Source organism: Nesoenas mayeri (assembly GCF_963082525.1).
Source record: "Nesoenas mayeri genome assembly, chromosome: 19".
Classification (NCBI taxonomy): Eukaryota; Metazoa; Chordata; class Aves; order Columbiformes; family Columbidae; genus Nesoenas; species Nesoenas mayeri.
Genome location: NC_137568.1, coordinates 3,061,464 through 3,081,295, shown reverse-complemented (window position 1 = coordinate 3,081,295; position 19,832 = coordinate 3,061,464). Strand labels below are relative to the sequence as shown.

The window sequence follows — 19,832 nt, the reverse complement described above, 5'->3', positions numbered from 1 at the left end:
ACCCATCTGAATCCCAGCAGTGTGAGCAAGGCCAGGGGGGTTGCACTGAGATTAGCCCCAGCATGGCGGGTAGGACTAGCTGGGGCCATGGACTGTGTATCCTCGGGAAAATAAATCAGAGGGACCTGGAAGCTCCTGTCCACACAGTGATGCTTGTGAGCTTGAAGACTCCAGGCAGCCATAGCACATGGACCTGGATGGTGTTTCATGGGGTGAGTTTTTGGATAACACATCTTCCAACTTCTTCACAACGTCCCTGACTTCTCCTCCGTTCCTACACTTGTTTTTTTTCCCAAATGAAGTGCGCTGTGAGTTGGGTCCCAAAGCTCAGCACAGGATACCGGGGGCTTTGAGCAGTCCGGGGAGCAGGAACCCCAGCATCCATCCCGGGGAAGACACAGGGGCCACTGAACCAGCTCCCCATACTGTGGGGTTCCAGCTAACAGCCACTGCTTCGGGTTTCCTCCTGGCTTCATTGTGCCATGTTCTGACCCAGGGCCCAGCTTGGCAGCTGTCAGGGCTGCAGGGCACAGGGCAAACCCCCCACCCGTGGCTGGTCTTCGGGGGTAGGAGTGGCTGCTGCTGTCCCTGCCAACCCCACTGAGCCGGCGTGGCGGGGGGTGATTTGGCAGCACTGAGGTCTCTGTTCCCACACCCCATGGGGGACAGGGGGCTGTTCATTTGTGGGGTGAGCGGTTCCTTCTCTCCCCATCCATGTGCCCGGAGGGACAGGCCACAGCACTGCCCATCGTCCGCTGCTGCCGAGTCCCCGGCCAACCCCCGGGGTCCCGAGTGAGGGTGCAGGGGGGGCAGGTTTCCAGCCTTGAGCCTCCTCTTCCTCATCCCGCAGCCAGACCGGGCAGGGAGGCGGCCGGGGCAGAGCCTTGGGGGTGGCATTGGCCGGGGAGGAGGAGGAGGAAGAGGAGGAGGAAGGCGGGTGGGGCCGCGGCTGCCGCTGCCCCCGCGGCACCGGGACTCGCGGCTCCGCTCGGACGCACCATGAGCGGCCCCGGTGGGGCAGCGGCGAGCGGGACCCCCCCGGCAGGGAGCGGGGACACCCCGGCGGGGAACGGGGACACCCCTGCACTACCCCGGGACTACGAGCTGGCCGGCAAGGTGAGAGACGGTGCCGGGAAGGCGGGGGAGAACAGAGATGGAACCCCCCAGCCCCGCCACGGGTGGAGGTTGGAGCTTGCCCCCAGCCCCGGGAGAGTAGGAGTGTTCCGGGGGAGTCTCGGCGGCCACCCGCTTCCTCCGCCATCGCGCCCAGGAAGCGACTACTGTCCGGGGAAGGGGGAGGAGGTGAAGGAGCCCCCCCGCCTCCGCAAATGCCCCCACACCCCTGCCAGGCATCAGGTGGGACCCCCACTCCCCAGGTGTCCCCTTCTTCCCCAGCCCAGCTCGGCCCAGGGTCGCCGTGGAGAAGCACCTTTCTCTTCGCGGTGGCACAGGGGAGCCATGGGATGGGTGAAGCTTTTACCCAAAAACTTTGATCTGCAGTCTCAGGCTGAGCCCAGCGCTGCTGGTGCCATCCCCGAGACCTCCTGCTGCCTCGCTGAGCCAGCTGCCAAAGCAGTCCTGCATGCTGCCACCTTCCCTAAACTGCTTTTATTCCTTCACCTTTATCCCCCGTGCTCTGACTTCTTTCATGAGCTGATAATAGAGAGCAATTTTTATGTTAGAGGGAGGAAATCAGTTGCTAGCTTGATCTGGAGTGAGATGGAGGCAGAACTGGGTGATGTTCCCAGCCTGGGCTGGTCAGGGGTGTCCCAGGGAAGGATTTGACCGGCAAAGCAGATTGGCAGGAGGCAGAGCATTGCCAGCTCCCAGCTCTGGCTGTCCTGGCCCGTGGGTGTTTGCTGTGCCATCCCTGCGGACGCTGGCCATGGGGGGTGGCCATGGCTCACGGTGTTTGCCCGGCCCTGGGGCAGTGAGACCACATGGGTTTGCTTTGCTGGCTCCAGTGTCCCGCAGGGTGGATTTGCAAGCATGAACCTTCCTGCCGGAGTCCTGCTTGCTGCTGATTTTCGGCAGGGGATAGATGCAATCAGCATCAGGTTAATTATTGCTGGGCAGGAAAGGGCTGCTACTGGCAAGCAGGGAGGAGAGCACAGTGTCAGGGTGTCAGGTAAGGCTGTGCCTATGGAGACCAGCATCGGTCCTGGCTGTGCCTACAGACATCAGCATCAGTCCTGACTGCTGCCCGCCCAGGTCCGGTGGTGCCGAAGCAGCCAAGGAGCCCGGGCTCAGCCTGTTTGCTTAGCAGGAGGGGAAAAGGCACTGTGTTTGCTTTGGTGTCTGTGGCAGGCAGGGCCTTGGGCACTGACAAACGAGAGTCCCGGACACAGCAGCGTTTGCCCAAGCCATGCATCAGCCCTTGGGCTGGGCTCACACCTGGGCCGGGGGCAAAGCGTGGGTGGAGGTGGCTCCACGTGTCTGGAATCTGCAGCTGGTTCTCCAAGAGCCTCCTGGGCTGGGAGACAGCCAGGAGACATCTCTTCTTGCTGCTGTACCTGCATTCCCACCAGCTCTCCTCTTCTGCTTGCCCCTTCTCCAGTGGCTGGGGGCTGCTCTGCTGGGACACTGCTTGGCTGCACCCTTGGGGGGATCTCATCCCACCCCCAGCTCTCACAGGACTTCCAAACCCAGCAGGACCAGCCCTGGGGAAAGAAACGGAGGGACACAAGGGACTGGGGGGGCGCTCAGCACCGCTCAGGGATGCTGCTACCCGACCCTCCGTCCCGCTGATTCCTCTCCCTGCGCCCATCTTGCAGGTGATGTTACTTGGAGACTCGGGCGTGGGGAAAACCTGCTTCCTGCTCCAGTTCAAAGACGGGGCCTTTCTCTCCGGGACGTTCATAGCCACCGTGGGCATAGATTTCCGGGTGAGACCACCACAGCTGCCAGCCCCTTGCCTCCCCCAACCCACACCTCAGCCAGGACAGAGCGCTGGGACGGGTGTTTCCAGCCTCTGCACCCCAAATTATCTCCCAAATGGCTGCAAGCGCTTGCTGAAACTTTCCACCTCTCCCTGGGGGAGCAGTTACAGATGGAAGAGTCTGCTAGGAATGTCACTTCCTGCCTTTAAATCAGCAAAAAGCCTCGGTTTAGCCCATCCTGGCTGGGGGTGTGCGGTGGACGGCTGGCACGCTCCAGCTGGCAGGGACGAGCTCTGGTTCCTGTAATTTTGTGCCTTGAAAGGTCTGAAATCAGCTGCTGAGGAGTTGTTAGGCTCATCAGTTCTTATTTAAACCTTCCCGCTGCTCTCTGTCCACCAAATTTCAGCTGCAGGGTGTCTGTGGGGATGCACGGGCAGGCAGAGCTGTTTGCAGCACAGGGCAGAGCAGCGCCTCAGCAGCCTGGAAGTCACGGGGGTGTCCCCCGGCAGGGACACGTGCCGAGAGCGGTTGGCGCTTCCTCTGCCTCCGCAGCCGCATGGGTTTTCTGCCGCCTTTGCTGCCCGGGCTGCTCTTGGCTTGCAGTGGGGAACAGGGGGGCTGGTGAGCTGGGGTTGGGTGACAAGGCTGGGGGGTTGCTTTGGAGGCATCTTGTGGCCTGTCCCTCCAATAAAGTCACAAAAGAAGGAAAATCTGCTGCATTCCAGTGCTGGGCTCAGCAGCAGCAGCCCCGGGGGTGTTGTTGCTCTGCCTGGTGCAAGTGTCACCATTCTGCGTGAAGTGTCCCCTCCAGCAGCTCACAGCTCGCTAGGTAATTGCAGAGTCTCCTAGGGCACGTTTTGATTTTATTCAGCCCATTTTCTCAAACTTTGTCATTTCCACATGGGCTGAATTTGCATTTCAGACAATTCCAGGCAACCAAATTATTTATAGAGGTCTTATCTTTTCAGAATCATCCCTCCAAGTACATTTCTTAAGAGTCTTAAAATAACTCTTCGGTAACTCATGCTTTTCTCTTCTTGGGCCTCTGGAGAGAAGCCCCTGTGCTCCTGCATCGGGTAAAGCAGTTGCTTAAGCCCTCCCCAATAAGTGCCTTCCCGTTCAGTTGCAAATGCTGCTTCCCTTGGCTGCAAACCACCCTGAGCCGCAACATTTCCTCCTGCTGTGCTGGATAAAGTCATCTGCTACCTGCAACACCCAGCTCAGTGTTTGCAGCCACATCTAAGGGCCAAGCAAAGCTCCCATCAGCAAGGAAACCTAAACTGGACACCCCAAATCACCCATTGAGCATCCACAGGCAGCTTGCAGCAGCCGAAGGCCTTACATTGCTGCAATTAGCCCAAATTTTTAGTGCAATGGTTATTCCTTTGGCATGTGGAGCAGAGGAATCCTGGTAGAAGGGTCAGGGCTTTATGGTGGGCAAACTTTATAAAAGGGCACCAAGATGTTATTAATAAATGTATAAATGCATGCTGCCAGCCCAGAGCTGCCTGGCAGGAGCTGGTGCAGGTCATTGTCCCCAGCCGTCATCAGTCGTTAGGGGACTCAGGACAGGGGCACTGACTGTGGGAGATGAGCAAGGCACCAGATTCAAAGCAGTTTGGGATCTTGCTGTCCTGCCTCTGTCAGGGCCTCATTCTGCTCGTTTCCACCCCGGCACGAGGCGATACTGCTCTGGGATGTCCCTGTAGCCACCACGCAGCATTGCAGCCCCCTAGCAGCACCAGGGTTTGTAACAATGAGGCTTCAATGTCCAGCCCCATGAGCAGCCTGGCTGCATCTCGTCAGCTCAGAGGCTGTAGCCTAGAGGGCAGAGCAACCATATCAAGGTGCGCTTTGGGCTGATGAACGTGCTCTCTTTCTTTCTGCAGAACAAAGTGGTGGCTGTGGATGGCGTGAAGGTGAAGTTGCAGGTGAGCTTTGGGAGGGGGGGAGCAATTCCCAGCTGTGCTGCTGGAAAAAAAAGCCCAGACTGAGTGTAGGTGGGTTGGGAGCTGCAGGGGCATCCCCAGCCAGGGGGTTTCCCCTCCTTGTTCTCACTGGGATGGCTTCTTGGCAGATCTGGGACACGGCAGGACAGGAACGTTTCCGCAGCGTCACCCACGCCTACTACAGGGATGCCCAAGGTGGGTTTGGGATCCGGTGGGGACTGGGGTGGCCGGCCAGGGCACATCCCTGCAGTGGGGCAACGCAGCTGCCTCTTCCCTTCCAGCCCTGCTCCTGCTCTACGACATCACCAGCAAGATGTCCTTTGACAACATCCGCGTGAGTTCCCTCCATGGGTTGGGAGTGCATTTCTTGACGGGGTTTGGGGTTCTGGGTGCCCTGCATGACTTGCTGGGTGTTTGGGGCAGTTTGAAGCCTGTTTTACATGTAAGCAACAGCTGTTTTGGGCCGGACCCAGCCAGCTTGGAGCTCATCCGTGGGGTGCCTGGCTGGGTGCTGCATGGCTGGGTGAGTTTTCTTTAGAGATATGGAAAGTGGCTGGAGGGAGAAAACGTGGCTTGGGATGGACATGAACTACTGGGAGGCTTGGGCCATATCTAGGAGATGAGGCATTTACAGCAGTGATGCTGGAACAGTTCCCACGCCCCCAAAAAAGTCATTTCCAGCACCTTTGTGGGATGGGGGTGAGGGCTGAGAGGGGAGGGGTGGGGTTATGGCTCACCCTGATGCAGCTCCACTGCCACACAGGCCTGGCTGACGGAGATCCACGAGTACGCCCAGAAAGACGTGGTCATCATGCTGCTGGGCAATAAGGTGTGTGCAGGGTCCTGCTTCACCCTGTGCTGTGACATGCCAGCCCTGCTCTTGCCATTCCTGGTTCTGTGGAGGGATGGGGCTTGGTGGGTGCTCTGTCTGCCAGCTGGGTGCACCCTCTGCCAGTCTCTGCTGCTTTCTGGGCTCAGCCAGGACCAGAGGTGACCGCAGAGGTTTGGGGGTATCACAGGGGGCCGCGGCAGCCAGTGTCGCGGGCAGCCAGTGGAGGGCAGCACGAGGCTGAGGCTCCCAGTATGGGATGATCCCAGTAAGGGATGCTGCTGGGTATGGGATGTCCACCCATGTCCTGGATGCACCCCCAGATCCCAGGTAGCCCCAAGTCCCAGATACCCAACCAGGTCCCAGACTCTTTCTGGGGGTTCCAGATGCTGCTGGGTACAGGCGATTGGCTGCCCCTTGAATCCTGGATGATGCTGGGTGCTTGCTGCCCAGTAGTGTACCAGAAGCCCCCATGGGTCCTGGATGTCTGCTTGCCAGATGTCCCTAAGGTACCAGTTGGCCTTGGTATGTGGTGACACTTTCCTTCCCTTGGCAGGCTGATGTGAGCAGCGAGAGGGCTGTGAGGACGGAGGATGGAGCATCACTGGCCAGGGTGAGCTATGCCAGGGTCAGACCCAGCTGCAGCTCCCCCAGACAACTGCACATTCCTCAGGGTCCCTGTGCAGCCATTCTACCCCTCTGGTGGGTACCCAGACCCACTGGCTCTACCACAGGCATCACGGCAGTCATTTGCACACAAAACCTGGGGCAAGGCAGGGAGGGGATGGCACCTTGTCCCCAAGCTTTGGCCAAGGGACAGGGACAATTTGGAGGGGCAGAAGGGTATTTTGGGGCTGGCTGCTGATGGGGCCATGCTGTCCTTGCAGGAGTACGGGGTGCCTTTCATGGAGACGAGTGCCAAGACGGGTATGAACGTGGAGCTGGCCTTCCTGGCTGTTGCCAAGTGAGTACCTGGGGGTCAAGGGACTGAGTGAGGGAGGTGGCCCCTGCAGCCCCACTGCCCCTCACACTGGCACTGGAGTGGGCGGGTGGCAGTAACACAGCCCCACCACCCCAGGGAGCTGAAGCAGCGCGCGGTGCAGCCGCTGGACGAGCCCCGCTTCCAGATCCACGACTACATCGAGTCGCAGAAGAAGAAATCCAGCTGCTGTGCCTTTGCCTGAGAGCAGCTGGGAGGAGCTGCGTGGTAGAGCGGGGGCCAAATCCTGCCCTCCAGCGCCCAAGGGAACCAGAATGACAAGCCAGGCATGGAGGGGACAATACGGCAGAATGGAGTGTGCACAAGGAGAGACATCACCCCAGTGCTGGGATCCAGGGGCTGGATCCTGCTGCCCTGCGGAACCATGTCTGGAGCTCACTGCTGCCATCAGTTTTTATCCTCCTGCCACCACAAGGGCAGCGATGTCCCCATTGCACGTGTCCCGGTTCTGCTGGAGGGAAGGGCTGGGATAACAAAGTGTCTGGCCAAGCCTGCTCCCTGTCCCTGCAGCTGGTGTGAGAAATAAAGCTCCCTGAGAGCACCCAAGTGACACTTAGGACACTTCTAGTACACGTGGCAATATGGAAAAACCTTTATTTTCCCCCTCTTGTAGCTGCGGGAATGAGAGACCTTTTTTTTTTGAATAACAAGAAAAACCTTTTTGTTTTCAATCCCTCCAGACAAAATCATCTCCGGCCCCACACAGGCTGGAGCTGGTGGGGTGGATGGGGATGGGGGTGAGGGCCCAGGCTGCTGTGCGTGCTGGTTCCCAGGACGGGCTGGGGTTCTCTCCCGTCGCTGCACACGTAATGCAACGGCTTGTTCCTGCTGCTGGCAAATAGCAACTGAAACCCACTCTCTGGAAAGCAGATGCCTGAGATGCTTCAGCCAGCAAACGCTGCTTCGTTGGCTCAGTGGGGCACAGGGTGCAAGGCTCAGGTCCCATGTCTCTGTGCATCCCTGGTGAGCACTACCTGGGATGGTGACATGGTGAATATTTGGTTATGTAGCTGAAGAGCTGATGTGGAGGGCAGCTGTGGAGGCCATGGGACTGGCAAGCACATCAGTCCCTGCCAGCACCTTCCCTGGCCCTGCACCCAAGCTGCTCGTCTCTCACTGGCCCTGGCGCCTCCTTCGCCTCTGCTCTGCTCCCGGGTCTCTCTTTGCAAGTTTACAGATTAAAGCTGGGTATTTTTGAGGCTTTGCATCTGCCTGTTTTGGTTTTTTTATTGTGTGAGAAATCCCTGCCCTGGGTCTGCGACGTGGGAGGCTGCTGCACCCAGGCACTGCAGAGCAGGGGGGCCAGGGGGGCCCTGGAGCAGCTGTGGGGAGGGGGAAGCACCCACGGTCCTTTCCTCTCCACCAGAGCTTTCATTGCACATTTCAGACAGTCCAAAGGTGAGAGAGGAAGAGTAAACATGGCCTGTTAAATTAAAGCCAACCTCCTCCCCTGCTGTTCTCATGGTGCGGAGTCCAGCATTCCCCAAATAACTCTGTCTTCCCACCAATGGCATTGCTGCTGCCGCTTGGCTGATGTCTGCAAAAAATGCTGGATGGCTTCAACACAAACAGACGTTGGCTCTTTTCTACTTTCCCTCCTCCAGCCTGAGCTCCTTTAACGTCACATCAAGCTGCAAAGGGCCATGGCAGTAGGAGGCAGCTGGAGTGTGACGGTGCTGCCTGCATCTTGCCATCCCATGGGTGCTACTGGGGTCTGCCAAACCTAAAACTAGCTCTGGCTGTTTCCTTTGTTGCTGCTTTTCTTCCTTATCGCGGTCCCATGCTCAAACCAGCTCTCTTGAAGCTGAGTTTTGTTTCCTGACTTAGGGCAGCATTCTCAAAAAGTTCCCCCCCCTCAACATGTAGGCTCGTGGGACTGTGCAGCTCGCAACCCCCTTGTCAATTGAAGGGCTGTGCCACATTGATGCCTCAGATGATGGACCTCCCCCATTCCCGGGGCCATACACCGACACACTTGCCCTGGTTTTCTTCTCTGCAGGCATTTGCTGCCGGCTGCCGTGGGATTCTTCTCCAACGCCTTTCTCAGGGCTGAGCGGCCGTGGGCGAATGCTCAGCCAAGTGGAGGAAACAAATGAGTACACCCTCTGCTCCCAGCTCGGCCCCACGGAGCTGGAGCATGGCCACCCCTCAGCACATGGGGGTTTCTCAGCCACTTGATGTCCCTGCAGCAGGGATCTGGTGCAGAACTGCCCTGTAGGGACACGTCCTGCAATGTCCTGCTGCTGTCACCTTGCTTGCCTGCCTGAGGCACAGTTAGACGTGATCCTGTCTGTCCCAGGACCTTTGATAAGCCTGAACTTCAGCCCTGAAGCCTGGCAGCGAGAGACACTGATGGTACTTCCACACCACTCTCCCTAGGACAATCCCAGAGGCCAGCTCTGCCCAGCAGCGGCAGGTCTGCCAAGGTACTGGAGCAGCCCAGGCTTGCAGCTGCCTTTCTTTGCCCTGGCTGACCCAAAACCTCAGGATCTCACACTCTCTTAACCCCCTGCAGCCACTTCTGCTTCGCAGGCAGTGAGCAAGCCGGGACTGGGCCAGAGCCGGGCCCCGCGGGGCTTCCCCCATCTCCCCACTCTCAGCTCCTAAGGGTGCTGAGCAGGAGCGGGGGGCTGTTCAGAGGAGCGGAGCTGTTCCCTCATTTCCTGTCGCGCAGACGGGTACCGCGGAGCGCGGCCTCCCGTGCCGCTTTCCCACACAGTTTCAGTTTAAGGTTTTTATTTTTCTTTTGAAGCTCCGAGCATCTCTCTAGCACCGGGGCCGGCAGAGAGAGCGGCGTTCGGGGACCGGCCGAGGGGACAGGGAGGACGGCCCCCGAGAGACCGATGTGTGCCAACCTCGGACGTGCTCCCGGCAGAGGAGGGAGCGCGTCGCTGGTCCCCAGCCACCGCCGGGGCAGCGTGCGGTGACCCCAGGGGCGGGCAGATTCGATCCTCGGGTGGGGGCTCAGCGGGGGGCGGGGGTGTGGCCGGCGAGGAGAGGCGAAGGTGGTCCTGGGAGAGCGATCCAGCCCCACAAAGGAGCGATGCGGACCCCGGGGAGCGTAGGCACCCGCTGCTGGCGGCCAGACCCGGAGCACTGTGCCCAGGACCTGGCGGGGAAAGATTTGCATAAACCACGCCTCCTATGCGAGAATGCCCCCGCCCATTATAGCCTTATTAGGCCTGCATCGCCCCGCCCCGGTATATTTGCATAACCACGCCTCCTCTGTTTGCATGCTCCCGCCCAATTGATCTCCTTATTTGGTCAGTTTCACCCCGCCCCACTCTCTGATTGGCGGCCGTCCATTCCGCGCCCCGCCCCTGTGTATAAAATGCCGGGAGGGAGGGTGGCCGCGCAGAGGCGCTCGACGCGAACGGCGGGACAGGGCGGCGGAGGTGCTCCCGCCCCTCCCGCCATGAGCAGCAGCGGGGGCCCCGCGCCGCGGCTGTGCCGCCTGGAGCGGGGGCCGGACGGCTACGGCTTCCACCTGCACGGCGAGAAGGGCAAACCAGGCCAGTTCATCCGGCTGGTGGAGGCGGGGTCACCGGCCGAGCGCTCGGGGCTGCGGGCCGGGGACCGGCTGCTGGAGGTGGATGGCGAGAACGTGGAGCGGGAGAGCCATCAGCAGGTGGTGGAGCGCATCCGCGCCGCCGCCGGGGCCGTCAGCCTCCTCGTCGTGGAGCCGGTGGCCGACGAGCAGCTGCAGAAGCGGGGCGGGTCGGTTACCGAGCCCCCCGTGGGCGGCGGACAGGCGGCCCCGGAGCCGGCGGAGCCTCGGGAGCCCAGCGGCGACGGACAGCGGGTAAATGGGCGGCCGGGGGGTGGTGGTGCCAAGGAGGGGTTTCGGGCCATGAAAAGTTTTCTGGGAGAAGGGATGGAGTCCAGGGAGCAGGGGGGTGTCGGGACCTCCCGGCGCTGGCCCCGGTCATCGCCTTCCAGCCGAGCGGGCGGGAGCAGCCGCCGCCGCGTCTGCCCCGGTCTCCCCGGGGCACCTTGTGTGGTTTCGCTCTCGGTTCTTTTTCTTTTTTAATCGTGTTTCTGCAGTGACACCGGGCCCCGCCTCATTTTTTATTTTAATGTGGTTTTTTTGCTTAACGCTTTTCTCTAGCAGTCGTGTTGGGTGGCGAGCGGGGGCAGGCGGGTGGATGGGGCTGTTTGGACCTGTAACCGAGCAGCTCGTCGTGTCCCGGAGCCCTTTGGCCCCTCCTTATGCTGCGAGGCCGGTAAAACGGGGTGAGAAAAGCAACAGGGAGTGAGGGCGGTGGTGAGCTAAGGCATGCAGGTGAGCCCCTGCCCGAAATACCTGCTTCAAAATACACCAAAATAGCTGTGGCAGGGGGTATTGGGGGGGGTGGCGGGGCAGTAACTGTGGGCGTTGGTGGCAGTCACTTGTGCCCTGAGTGTGTCTGGTCTCTGCTGTGGAGCAGAGATGATTAAGCCCTTCCCAGGCTGGGGGAGACTGATCCCATCGGTGGGTCCCTGTGCACAGACACTTGCTAATTCAGGAATGTCGGCCTTACGCGGCATGTGGGAGTTAGCGGTTGCACAAACAAAGTGATGTAGAAAGGTGAGGAATTGAGAAATAGTTGACCTTTCCTGCCTGGAGCTGTTCCTAGGAGACGCTCTGGGCTGCCAAAGATAATACTGCTTTTTATTTACTCAGCAAAAACATATGTTTGTTGTGACCACAGAGATGTGGATGGTCTTCCTGGGAAGGAGGTTCTTGGTGTCCCTGAGGAGGGGGACCTTCTGGGGAGCTATTGTGGCCAGCTCCCAAAGACCAGCTGTGCCGGGTTGGTGCTATGGAGCTTTCCCAGTGCTGGTGCTGAGCCACAGGCAGACTTTGCCTCACTGAGCTGTTGTCACGCAGGGTTTTGCTGAGGATCAGGTGTTTTTTATTAGTTGTGTCTCCTGTTAGACTTTACCCTGGTGCCAGCTGCCCGTTGCCCTCAGTTGGGCTGATACACTGCAGGGCACAGGTCTTATCCCTCCCTGGCTAAAGCACCTCCTGGATGTGCTTGTTCAGGTGGGAACAACCAGACTCTGCCCCTGTCACTGTCCCCCATAGCATCCCTGGTCCCCTGGGTCTGGTCCTGTGCCGGGCTGCACTGCTGCCCTGTGCAGGGGGGTGTGCCTGCCCTCCCGTATGTCACAGTGACAGCAGTCCCTCAGGGCCAGTGAGACCGTCTGTGCTGTGCTTTCCTCTCCAAGATCTCTCCATGAGCTGGGAAAAATAAAAGGGACGTGGCTAATGTAGCTTGGGTGAGTCCCCTGCCAAGCTTGGGGGGCTGAGGATGTGCAGTCCCCAGTGGAATCAGGGCCCTGACACGCTGCAGGGTGGCTCCTGCTCACAGGAGCTGAGTTGGCCACAATGCAGAGGGGGCCTTGGAAGCTGGAGATGCCCTAGGGGTTTTAAGGGGGCAGCCTAAGCTAGAGATGCCCCATAGTCTCAGGGGGCAGGTTTGGGACACAGCCCGTGCAGAACTACCGCAGGCGGTTTCTCTCTGTGCAGGAGCAGGAAGTGGGTGACACCGTGGGTGACATGGGGTGACATTGCCGTGGATGGTTTCTCAACAGGTAGCAGGAAATCTTGTGGCTGGGGCAGGGCCTGGTGCTCAGGGCAGGAGAGCCAAGGCGAGTGGGTTTGGAGACATTGCCCCAGCCGGAAACCTACTGCCCAGGGTGGGCAGATGCCGGGCGGGATGCTGGGCCGAGCCGGAGCAGGCAGACCGGGATTTCTCTCTGGTGAACTGAGAACACACTAGCGTGCCTGTTCTCTGGCCGCTGGCGGGCAGCCGATGACTGCAACCCTGTCCCAACACAGCCCCCAGCAGCCCCGTCCCAGCCGCAGGGTTGGTGGGATTCCCCTGGGATCACTGCAGTGGAGAGTGGCAGGTTTGCATGTGTCAGAGTTCTGTTTGCTTTATTGGGCTGGACTTGCCTTTATTTGCTTAACAAGCCTGGAGACACTGCCGGGAGAGTTGGCTGGCAGCACCTGCACCCTTTTTGGATCTGAGCAAGGGCTTGATGTCTCCCACCTTTCAGCCAGGAACCAACCTCTCTGCAAACCCTGCTGGGTCCTGCATGGTTGGGGCCCCCCTGTGCCAGTGGGCTCGGACACCCCCATGGCTCCTAGTGCTGGGTGTGGGCTGAGCAGGTTTTTAGGGGGGTCATCATGGACTCCCTTCTCATTCCTGTAAAACCCTCAGAGTACAAACCTCCCTGATGCTGGGGTGGAGGTTTTGAGCCTCCCTGGAGGCACCTGGGGAGCTGATCTTCTGCAGCACTGAGCCAGCGAGGTGACAGTTTCACACCCCCGAGGCCAGCCGCGTTTCCGGGGGCCCTGTGCCGCGGGCACTGTCCCCAGTGTGACAGCTCGTCCTCCCCCCGCCTGAGTTTCCGGAGGCTTCAGCTGCTGGGGAGTGTCTTGAGAAAGTTCGGTGCAAACCGCAAGGCAGCACCGGCAGCTGCCAGCCCAGCACCCTGGCACGGACTGGGGCTGCTTTCACCAGGACAAGGCTTTTGCAGCCAGCCCCAGGCTTCCCTCTTGCAAATTTAGTGCTAAATAAGAGCCGTCCCTGGCAGTAATGCTCATTTCTCCTTGTAAAACCTGGGTGAGCCTCCCAGGGTTGCATTTTGGGGTGTAACAGACAGTAGATTTCCCCCATTTGGGAGCGCTGCAGTGGGGGTAGCTGGTGTCTAATTAGGAAATGAATTAAATTTCCTCTCAAGGCAGCTGCATGAAAAGCAGCTCCAGTCAAACGGGACGTGACGGGGATGCTGCGAGGAGGCTGCTTTGCATCCCCTTTGTATGAAGCCCAAATGTGTGCGCCAGATTTCAGGACCCGTGTGAATTTGCTGGCCTGGGCGTCCCCAGAGCCGTTGTGTTTCTCTTTGAGTAAGCAGGCATGCTGACGCCGATGGGCTTGTCGCTGCTTGTAGGGCTGCAGGGAGTTTCCTGGTACTTGGGGCTTCAAAAGCTGCCCTGAAGTTGCTATTGTGGGGCTGGGAGCAGGGGAGCAGGTCCTGGCATGCTGTGCATTTGGGGTCCCCATATCCCTGGGGCTGCTAGTTCTGCTTGGTGGCTGAAGGTGCTGGGGAGGGGTGGTCCAGCACGTTCTTGGAAAGAGGAGGGTCTGGAGATGCCTCAAGGTCTCTTCCAGAGCAGGAACAGGGACATGATGCTGCTGAGCTTCCCATCCCAAGTGGGCATCTCTGCCAGCACCCCTGGGTGCAGTGGAGAGGGATGCCCATGCTGGGGGCTGAGTTCAGCTTCCCCCACCACCCTCCCCGCTGGAGGTTGTAATTGCTCGTTAGGAGGCTCTGCCAGCTAATCCGTGCCCCAGTGTGGCAGCAGGGCTACTGGTATTGGAGGAGAGGATGCAAAAGCTTATAGAAATTAGGGGCATTTCCGTTCTCCTGCAGTGTGGGGCTTTTCCACATCCCAGGTGTTGACTTCAAACCCTTTCACCTCAGGTCCCCCTAGCCAGGGGGACTTTGGGGCGGGCGGGATGCTCTGCTGTGGGGTGCTCACCCCGGAGACGGGCAGGATACGGTTGCTGGGGTTTGGATGCATTCAGATGTTTCCCTCCAGGAGGCAGGACAGTGGCTGCCCGCTGGCAGGAGGGCTTTGGGGAGGGCGAAGGCGGGCTGGGACGCTGGGCGGGGGAAGCTGCCAGCCGCTGGCGGGGGGATGATGGGGGGGCAGGTCACGGCTCGGCCAGGCTGCCCTGGCACCGGGTGCTCCTGCCTTCACCAGCTGCCTTTGAGGGGTTGGTGCCATGACCTGTCCCCCTGTGCTGATGTGTCTGTCTGTCCTGCAAGGCTATCCCCTTTCCCCATACCCAAATTCATGGCCCCAGTCTCTCAGGGAGCCTGGGCTGCTGGGGCTTTGTTGGTATGGGTGGGAGCAAAGTCCTCCCTCCTCCTCCTCGCCTGGGAGCTCTGCCAGCGCTGCCAGCCGGGTGCTCCCTGCGGCTTTGTCCCGAGCTATCGGTGTGGAGCAGCCCCGCGGCGCTGCCAAGGGCAGCGGGAGCGCAGGGCAGGGACCCAGGGAGGTGCTGCCTTCCTCCCGGCTCCACCAGAGCCTGCTTTATGGGCTTGTCGTGTGTCTTCCCTGTCCCCACCCTTGCTAGGGACTGCTGCTGGGGCAGGCACTGTGTACGTAGGCAACTGGTGTGGGTGCTTTGGGGTGGAGGTTCCATGGTTCCATGTCTGGGTTTGCCATGGGGGGGAGCAGTGCACAGCTTGCAAGGGGGTGATGAGGGGGGATCTGCACTGGCAGCTGAGACTTCTCCAGTAGCAAAGGCTTCCTGTCTGGGATGGGAGCTTCCCAGAAGCCTGGGCTCCATTTCCTCCTCAGCTTTCACATGGCAGTTGCAATTGTGATCCCAAAAGAAAGAGCATAGTCTGGGGACGTACACAGTAACACATTTTGCTGCAATTAGCATGCCCTGCACCTTATTAATTACCTAGAGCATGGGTTCATTGGACATTTTGTGTCCCAGCTTGAGGTGTCTGTGGGTGCAAGTGGCCACCCAAGGGTCGCGTCCCTGCCACCCATGCAGGTGTCTGGTGGTCCTGGTGCTGTCCCTGGATGGTGGGGGGTTCTGGGAGCAGCTTTCCCATGGCTGTCCCCATTGCAGGAGGAGCTGCGGCCCCGGCTGTGCTGCATGAAGAAGGGTCCCAATGGCTTCGGCTTCAACCTGCACAGTGACAAGAACCGCCCAGGGCAGTATGTGCGCGCCGTCGACCCCGACTCACCGGCCGAGGCAGCGGGGCTGGCCCCCCAGGACCGCATCATCGAGGTATGCATGGGCAGGGGGCTTCTCTCCAAAAAGCTCGGTGCTCCCTTGCATCCCGGTACCCAGGAGGGAGGTGCCGTTTGCACGGTGTCCCCAGTGCCAGCGGTGACTCAGGGTGCAGCCGCCTGACCCCAGCGATCCCCACCCAGGGGTGTGAGTGGGCGTTGGGGAGCAGCACCCACAGGGCTGGGGCTGAACGCTGTGCATTAAGTGGGTTAGGTGGCAGTAGTGTTGACCCCTGCCTGAAGCAGGAGTGTCCCCAGGGTGGGGCAGGCTGAGGACAAGGTGCATGGTGGCCCCAAGCCTCATTGCTGGCTGTGACCGGGGTGGGGACAGAGCTTGTGCCAGGTGGAGTGGTGACCCATGAGGGCAATGACCGGCTGAACACCAACCCCGCTGCTCTCCAGGGTGTGGAGCTGCTGCCTCTTGTGGAGTGAAGCTTTTGGGGACTGTGCCTTGTCCATCCTGCCCATGTCCTGCACCAGCCCCAAGTCCATGCCCTGCTGGGTGCTCCCTGGCAGCTTTGCCCGTACAATCCCGTGCTAATCACTCAGAGGAAAATCTGCTTTTAATGAGGTTTTGCTGGCTTCACCACTAATCCCTGCAAGGCTCCAGATACCTGCGGGGGGCTGTGGGATGGCCGTGCTGGGGCTGTGACTGGTACCAAGGCTGGTAGCCGGCCCCTCCATGGAGCTGCCGAGGGATGGGTGTCCCCTGGCCGCAGCAGTGACATGGTGCCATGCCTGCAGGTGAACGGCGTGTGCATGGAGGGCAAGCAGCACGCTGACGTGGTGGCCGCCATCAAGGCGGGCGGTGACGAGACCAGGCTGCTGGTGGTGGATGTCCTCACGGATGAGTTCTTCAAGAAGTGCAAGGTGGTGCCCTCGGAGGAGCACCTGGCAGGTGGGCTGGGGGCTGTGCTGTGGAGAGAGGTCTTTGTGTCACCTCTGCTGGCTCCATGTCACTTTGTCCCCAAACCAGGGGGTGCTGGGGAGTCCCTGAGCCCTGAGAGGAGGTGGAGGTCTTGTCACCCCAGGGATGAGCAGAGTCACCCGGCTTTGGAGTGTGGTGCCCAGCAGCATCCCCCGGTGCTGCAGGGCTGGCTGTGAGGGGTGGGTTACAAAACTGGGGACCTGGACAGTGCTGGGTGAGCACTGGCTACATGCAGCCCTTGCTGGGCACCGCTGTCCCAAGCGGTGAGGGGACAGAGCAAACACATCCTCACTCAGCACCCGTGTCCTCGCCCTGCAGGTCCTTTGCCAGAACCAGTTGCCAATGGTGATATAGGGAAGGTAAGAGAAGCCTCATCTTGCTTTTAATCCCAACTATGCTGGTCTCGGGGAGGAGGACCCTGCCCATTTAAGTGTCCCATCTGCCCATGGGTGGCTGATGCCACCAAGGACCCTGATGCTTCCAGGCTGCCACACAAGAGCAGGTGCCACTGGGATGGGGACCGGGAGCTGGTGCCTCCCAGGACAGGGGTTGCCTGTGGGGCTGAGGGTCACAGAGGTGGCTGCGATGCCTCCCTCCTTCCTCCTCCTCCTCCTCCATCCTCATGCCGCTGCAGGGTGGGAGTCTTTGTGCTGCCAGGAGGCAGCATCCAGCCCTGCAAACACCCTCCTCCTCCTCCTCCTGCTAAAACCAGGGCCGTCAGGCCGGGGTTTAATCCTGCCACACTGAGGTATTTATAAGCCTGGAGCCCACAGGGGATTATGTGTGGGGAGGGTGGATTTCATGCCCTCCCCACCCGGGGTGGGACTCACAGTTCCAGGAGCTGTTCCCAAACCCCAGGGCTGGAGCTGCCCTGCTCACACCTGCTCCCTGTTACCCCAGGAAAACGGTGGAGAGCCGCGGTCCAACTCGGTGTCCGAGAGCCCGTCCAGCCCCGGGCCCCTGGCCGTGTCCCCCAACTCCAGTGAGACGCACAGCGAGGTAGGGCTGGGGGTACCAGGGAGGTGGTGGCTGGGAAGCGGGGTCTGGGGCTGAGCCCCCACAGTGGAGCTTTCCTGGGGGTGGCACGGCAGGGCTGATGCAGCCTCTCGCCCCCCAGCCTGACGCGCAGGAGGGTGACAAACGTCATTCGGCACCTGGCTCCCTCCTGGACCTGGACATCCCGCTGGCGGTGGCCAAGGAGCGGGCGCACCAGAAGCGCACCAGCAAGCGGGCACCCCAGATGGACTGGAGCAAGAAAAACGAACTGTTCAGCAACCTGTGAAGGGCCCAGGGTGGGGGGCGAGAGTCTGCTGTGCCCCCCCCTGCAACCTCACACCCACCTCTCCTGCATCCTCCTCCCCACCACGGGCTCCCGGCAGGGATGTGGGGCTGCTCCCCTGACCTAAGGGAGGGGGCTTGGTGGGCAGTGAACATCCCCACAGTGGGGTCCTGGGCACTGGTTTTAGGTTAGAGAGAGTGGGGGGTGGTGCTGGGGGGCTGCCCCCTCCTGTGGGCCCATCCCTGGGATGCTCCTCTCCTCCTGCCCACCCCTATAGGCACAAGCAGGAGTTTGGGGGGGACTAGTGATTTGGGGGATCTGATGCCCAACACTTCTGATCCTTCCTGTTCCTTCATTATTCCTCTACCCTAAACCCCATCTCCATTTGAGCCCCCCCCAATTGCCCTTTAACAGCAAAACCTGAGGCTTTTAGTGACTTTTAGCAAACCCCACCTACCCCCCCACCACAATTCCTCCCCAGGGTGTTTGATCCCACAAGCTCCGTCCACGATGACCCTGTCCCCTCACCCCTGGGTGCAAGGAGGGGGGACATGGGTGCCAAGCATGGCAGGGAGCCCCCAGCACCCTGTCCCCAGGGCTATTTTGGGAGAGGGACCAGCGCAGCAAGCAATAATTATCTCCTTTCCGCCTGCTCTTGGAGGCAGAGCTGATCAGGGTTTGAATCCAACACTGTTTAATTTAAAGGCTTCTCAATAGACTCTGGGTTTTATTTTCCAAAATAAGTTTTCCAATCACACTGTTTATTTTTTTTTTTTTTTAAATGTATTTCGTGGAAATTCTTCCTGTGGATGTTTTGTTTCTGTGTTTTGCGATCGGGTGTTGTTGTACTGTCCAGCTCAAGAGAAATTCTGTTTACTGGAATAAACCTTCCTGACTTCACGTCTCCGGTTTAAGGCTAAATCCTTCCAGATCCTGAGGATGCGTGGGGGCTTGTTGGGGGCTCATTGTGCAGCCAGGGCTGGGGGAAGAGGTAGGTGATGTTTCCAGAGACAAGGCACAGTGGGGCTGGTTTGGGTGCCCCTGAGCACCCAGTGGAGTCAGGCTGGGGCGTCGGGGAGGGACCGGCTGGTCCCAGTGCAGGTTAATGCCTTGATGTGATTAAATGGTTCTAATCCCCTGGGGAGCACGAGGGGTTATGTGAAGCTCTAATCTGTGTCTGCTGGTCTGGTTGGGGGGCAGCCGTTCTGCTTGGGGAGCCGAAATCTGCCCCCAGGCCCTCTGGGGGATTTGGGGTGAGCCTGAGCCCCAGGGTTGCATCTTGGGCTGGGGGAAGGCAGGGGGGAGATGGGGCAAGGGTTTATTGTCCCTCTAAAATGATGGGTCTCAGCCCTGTCTGGGGAGCAAAGCAGGGCAGAGAGGGGTTTTAGTGTGGGGTTGGGGATGGTGCTGTGCTGGAAGGGGCTGGGGCCACAGCATGGGGGGCCAGGATGTCCCCAGGTCTCCATCACACTGCCCAGGGCTATTTTTAAGCCCATGTGGGACAGTTTTTACATGGCCAAGCTCAGCCCCACTGCTGCAGTGGTGAGTGTGGGACGTGCTGTGCCGGGGGGGCTCAGTGGGGCTGAGCTGGTGGCACCACACTGCAGCAGGATAGTTGGATGGTGGCTTCCTGGGGACAAGGCAGGGCTGCGCTCTCTGGCACTTCGCTTCCTCTCCTGCCGCACACCCATGTTTCGCACTCCAAGCCTCCAGACAAGCTTCCCCACCTGAGCAGACGAGTGGCTGCAGCTCAAAGGATGCCCAAATGACAAAGTGCCACCAGATCTGCCAGGGATGTGCAGGCTGTCACTCCCCCTCTGCAAGCTGGGGGAGCCCATTTCAACCTGCCTTGTTCTCCTGAGTTGTGTCCTCTGTGGCGGTGCTGCTGAACAGAGGTGAGCCCCTGTCCCCTCCTGTCCCACCCTCGCCCCTTGGGACAAGCAGCGTGTCCCTGCCCGGGATGGGGAGCAATGCTGTGGGCTGGGGCTGCCCACACAGGGTAGGAGTGGGGGCACCCAGCAGGTCCCAGCAGCATTTTCTGCCTCTTTGCCTGGCCAAGCAGACTGGGGACTGGCTCCCCCATCAGGACCCCCCCAACCTAGGGAGGCCCATAGCTCCAGGACAGACCCAACTTTGTTTTGGGTTGCCAGGGCGAAGGC

The 19,832-nt window shown here is 60.0% G+C and overlaps 2 protein-coding genes across 2 annotated transcripts; both read left to right on the top strand.

The window, feature by feature from the left end:
* Positions 1–1,002: 1,002 nt before the first annotated feature.
* On the top strand, positions 1,003–6,841 carry RAB37 (RAB37, member RAS oncogene family; the record flags this gene model as incomplete). Its single annotated transcript, XM_080356302.1, has 9 exons — positions 1,003–1,116; positions 2,775–2,885; positions 4,769–4,810; positions 4,957–5,023; positions 5,110–5,162; positions 5,592–5,657; positions 6,214–6,270; positions 6,545–6,621; positions 6,736–6,841. Exons 2-9 carry the CDS (start codon positions 2,778–2,780, stop codon positions 6,839–6,841), a joined length of 576 nt encoding a protein of 191 aa, XP_080212428.1. The 5' UTR covers positions 1,003–1,116; positions 2,775–2,777.
* Positions 6,842–10,028: 3,187 nt separating this feature from the next.
* Positions 10,029–18,573, top strand: NHERF1 (NHERF family PDZ scaffold protein 1). The gene is made up of 6 exons (XM_080356370.1): positions 10,029–10,459; positions 15,303–15,464; positions 16,211–16,364; positions 16,713–16,753; positions 17,295–17,393; positions 17,512–18,573. Exons 1-6 carry the CDS (start codon positions 10,073–10,075, stop codon positions 17,674–17,676), a joined length of 1,008 nt encoding a protein of 335 aa, XP_080212496.1. The 5' UTR covers positions 10,029–10,072; the 3' UTR covers positions 17,677–18,573.
* Positions 18,574–19,832: the final 1,259 nt, after the last annotated feature.

Excerpts from the sequence above, each read along its gene's own strand:
- NHERF1 (XM_080356370.1), top strand. The coding sequence starts at position 10,073 with ATGAGCAGCAGCGGGGGCCCCGCGCCGCGGCTGTGCCGCCTGGAGCGG. Across the intron at positions 16,754-17,294 it reads CCAATGGTGATATAGGGAAG|GAAAACGGTGGAGAGCCGCG; the intron begins GTAAGAGAAGCC and ends CTGTTACCCCAG. Across the intron at positions 17,394-17,511 it reads CCAGTGAGACGCACAGCGAG|CCTGACGCGCAGGAGGGTGA; the intron begins GTAGGGCTGGGG and ends CTCGCCCCCCAG.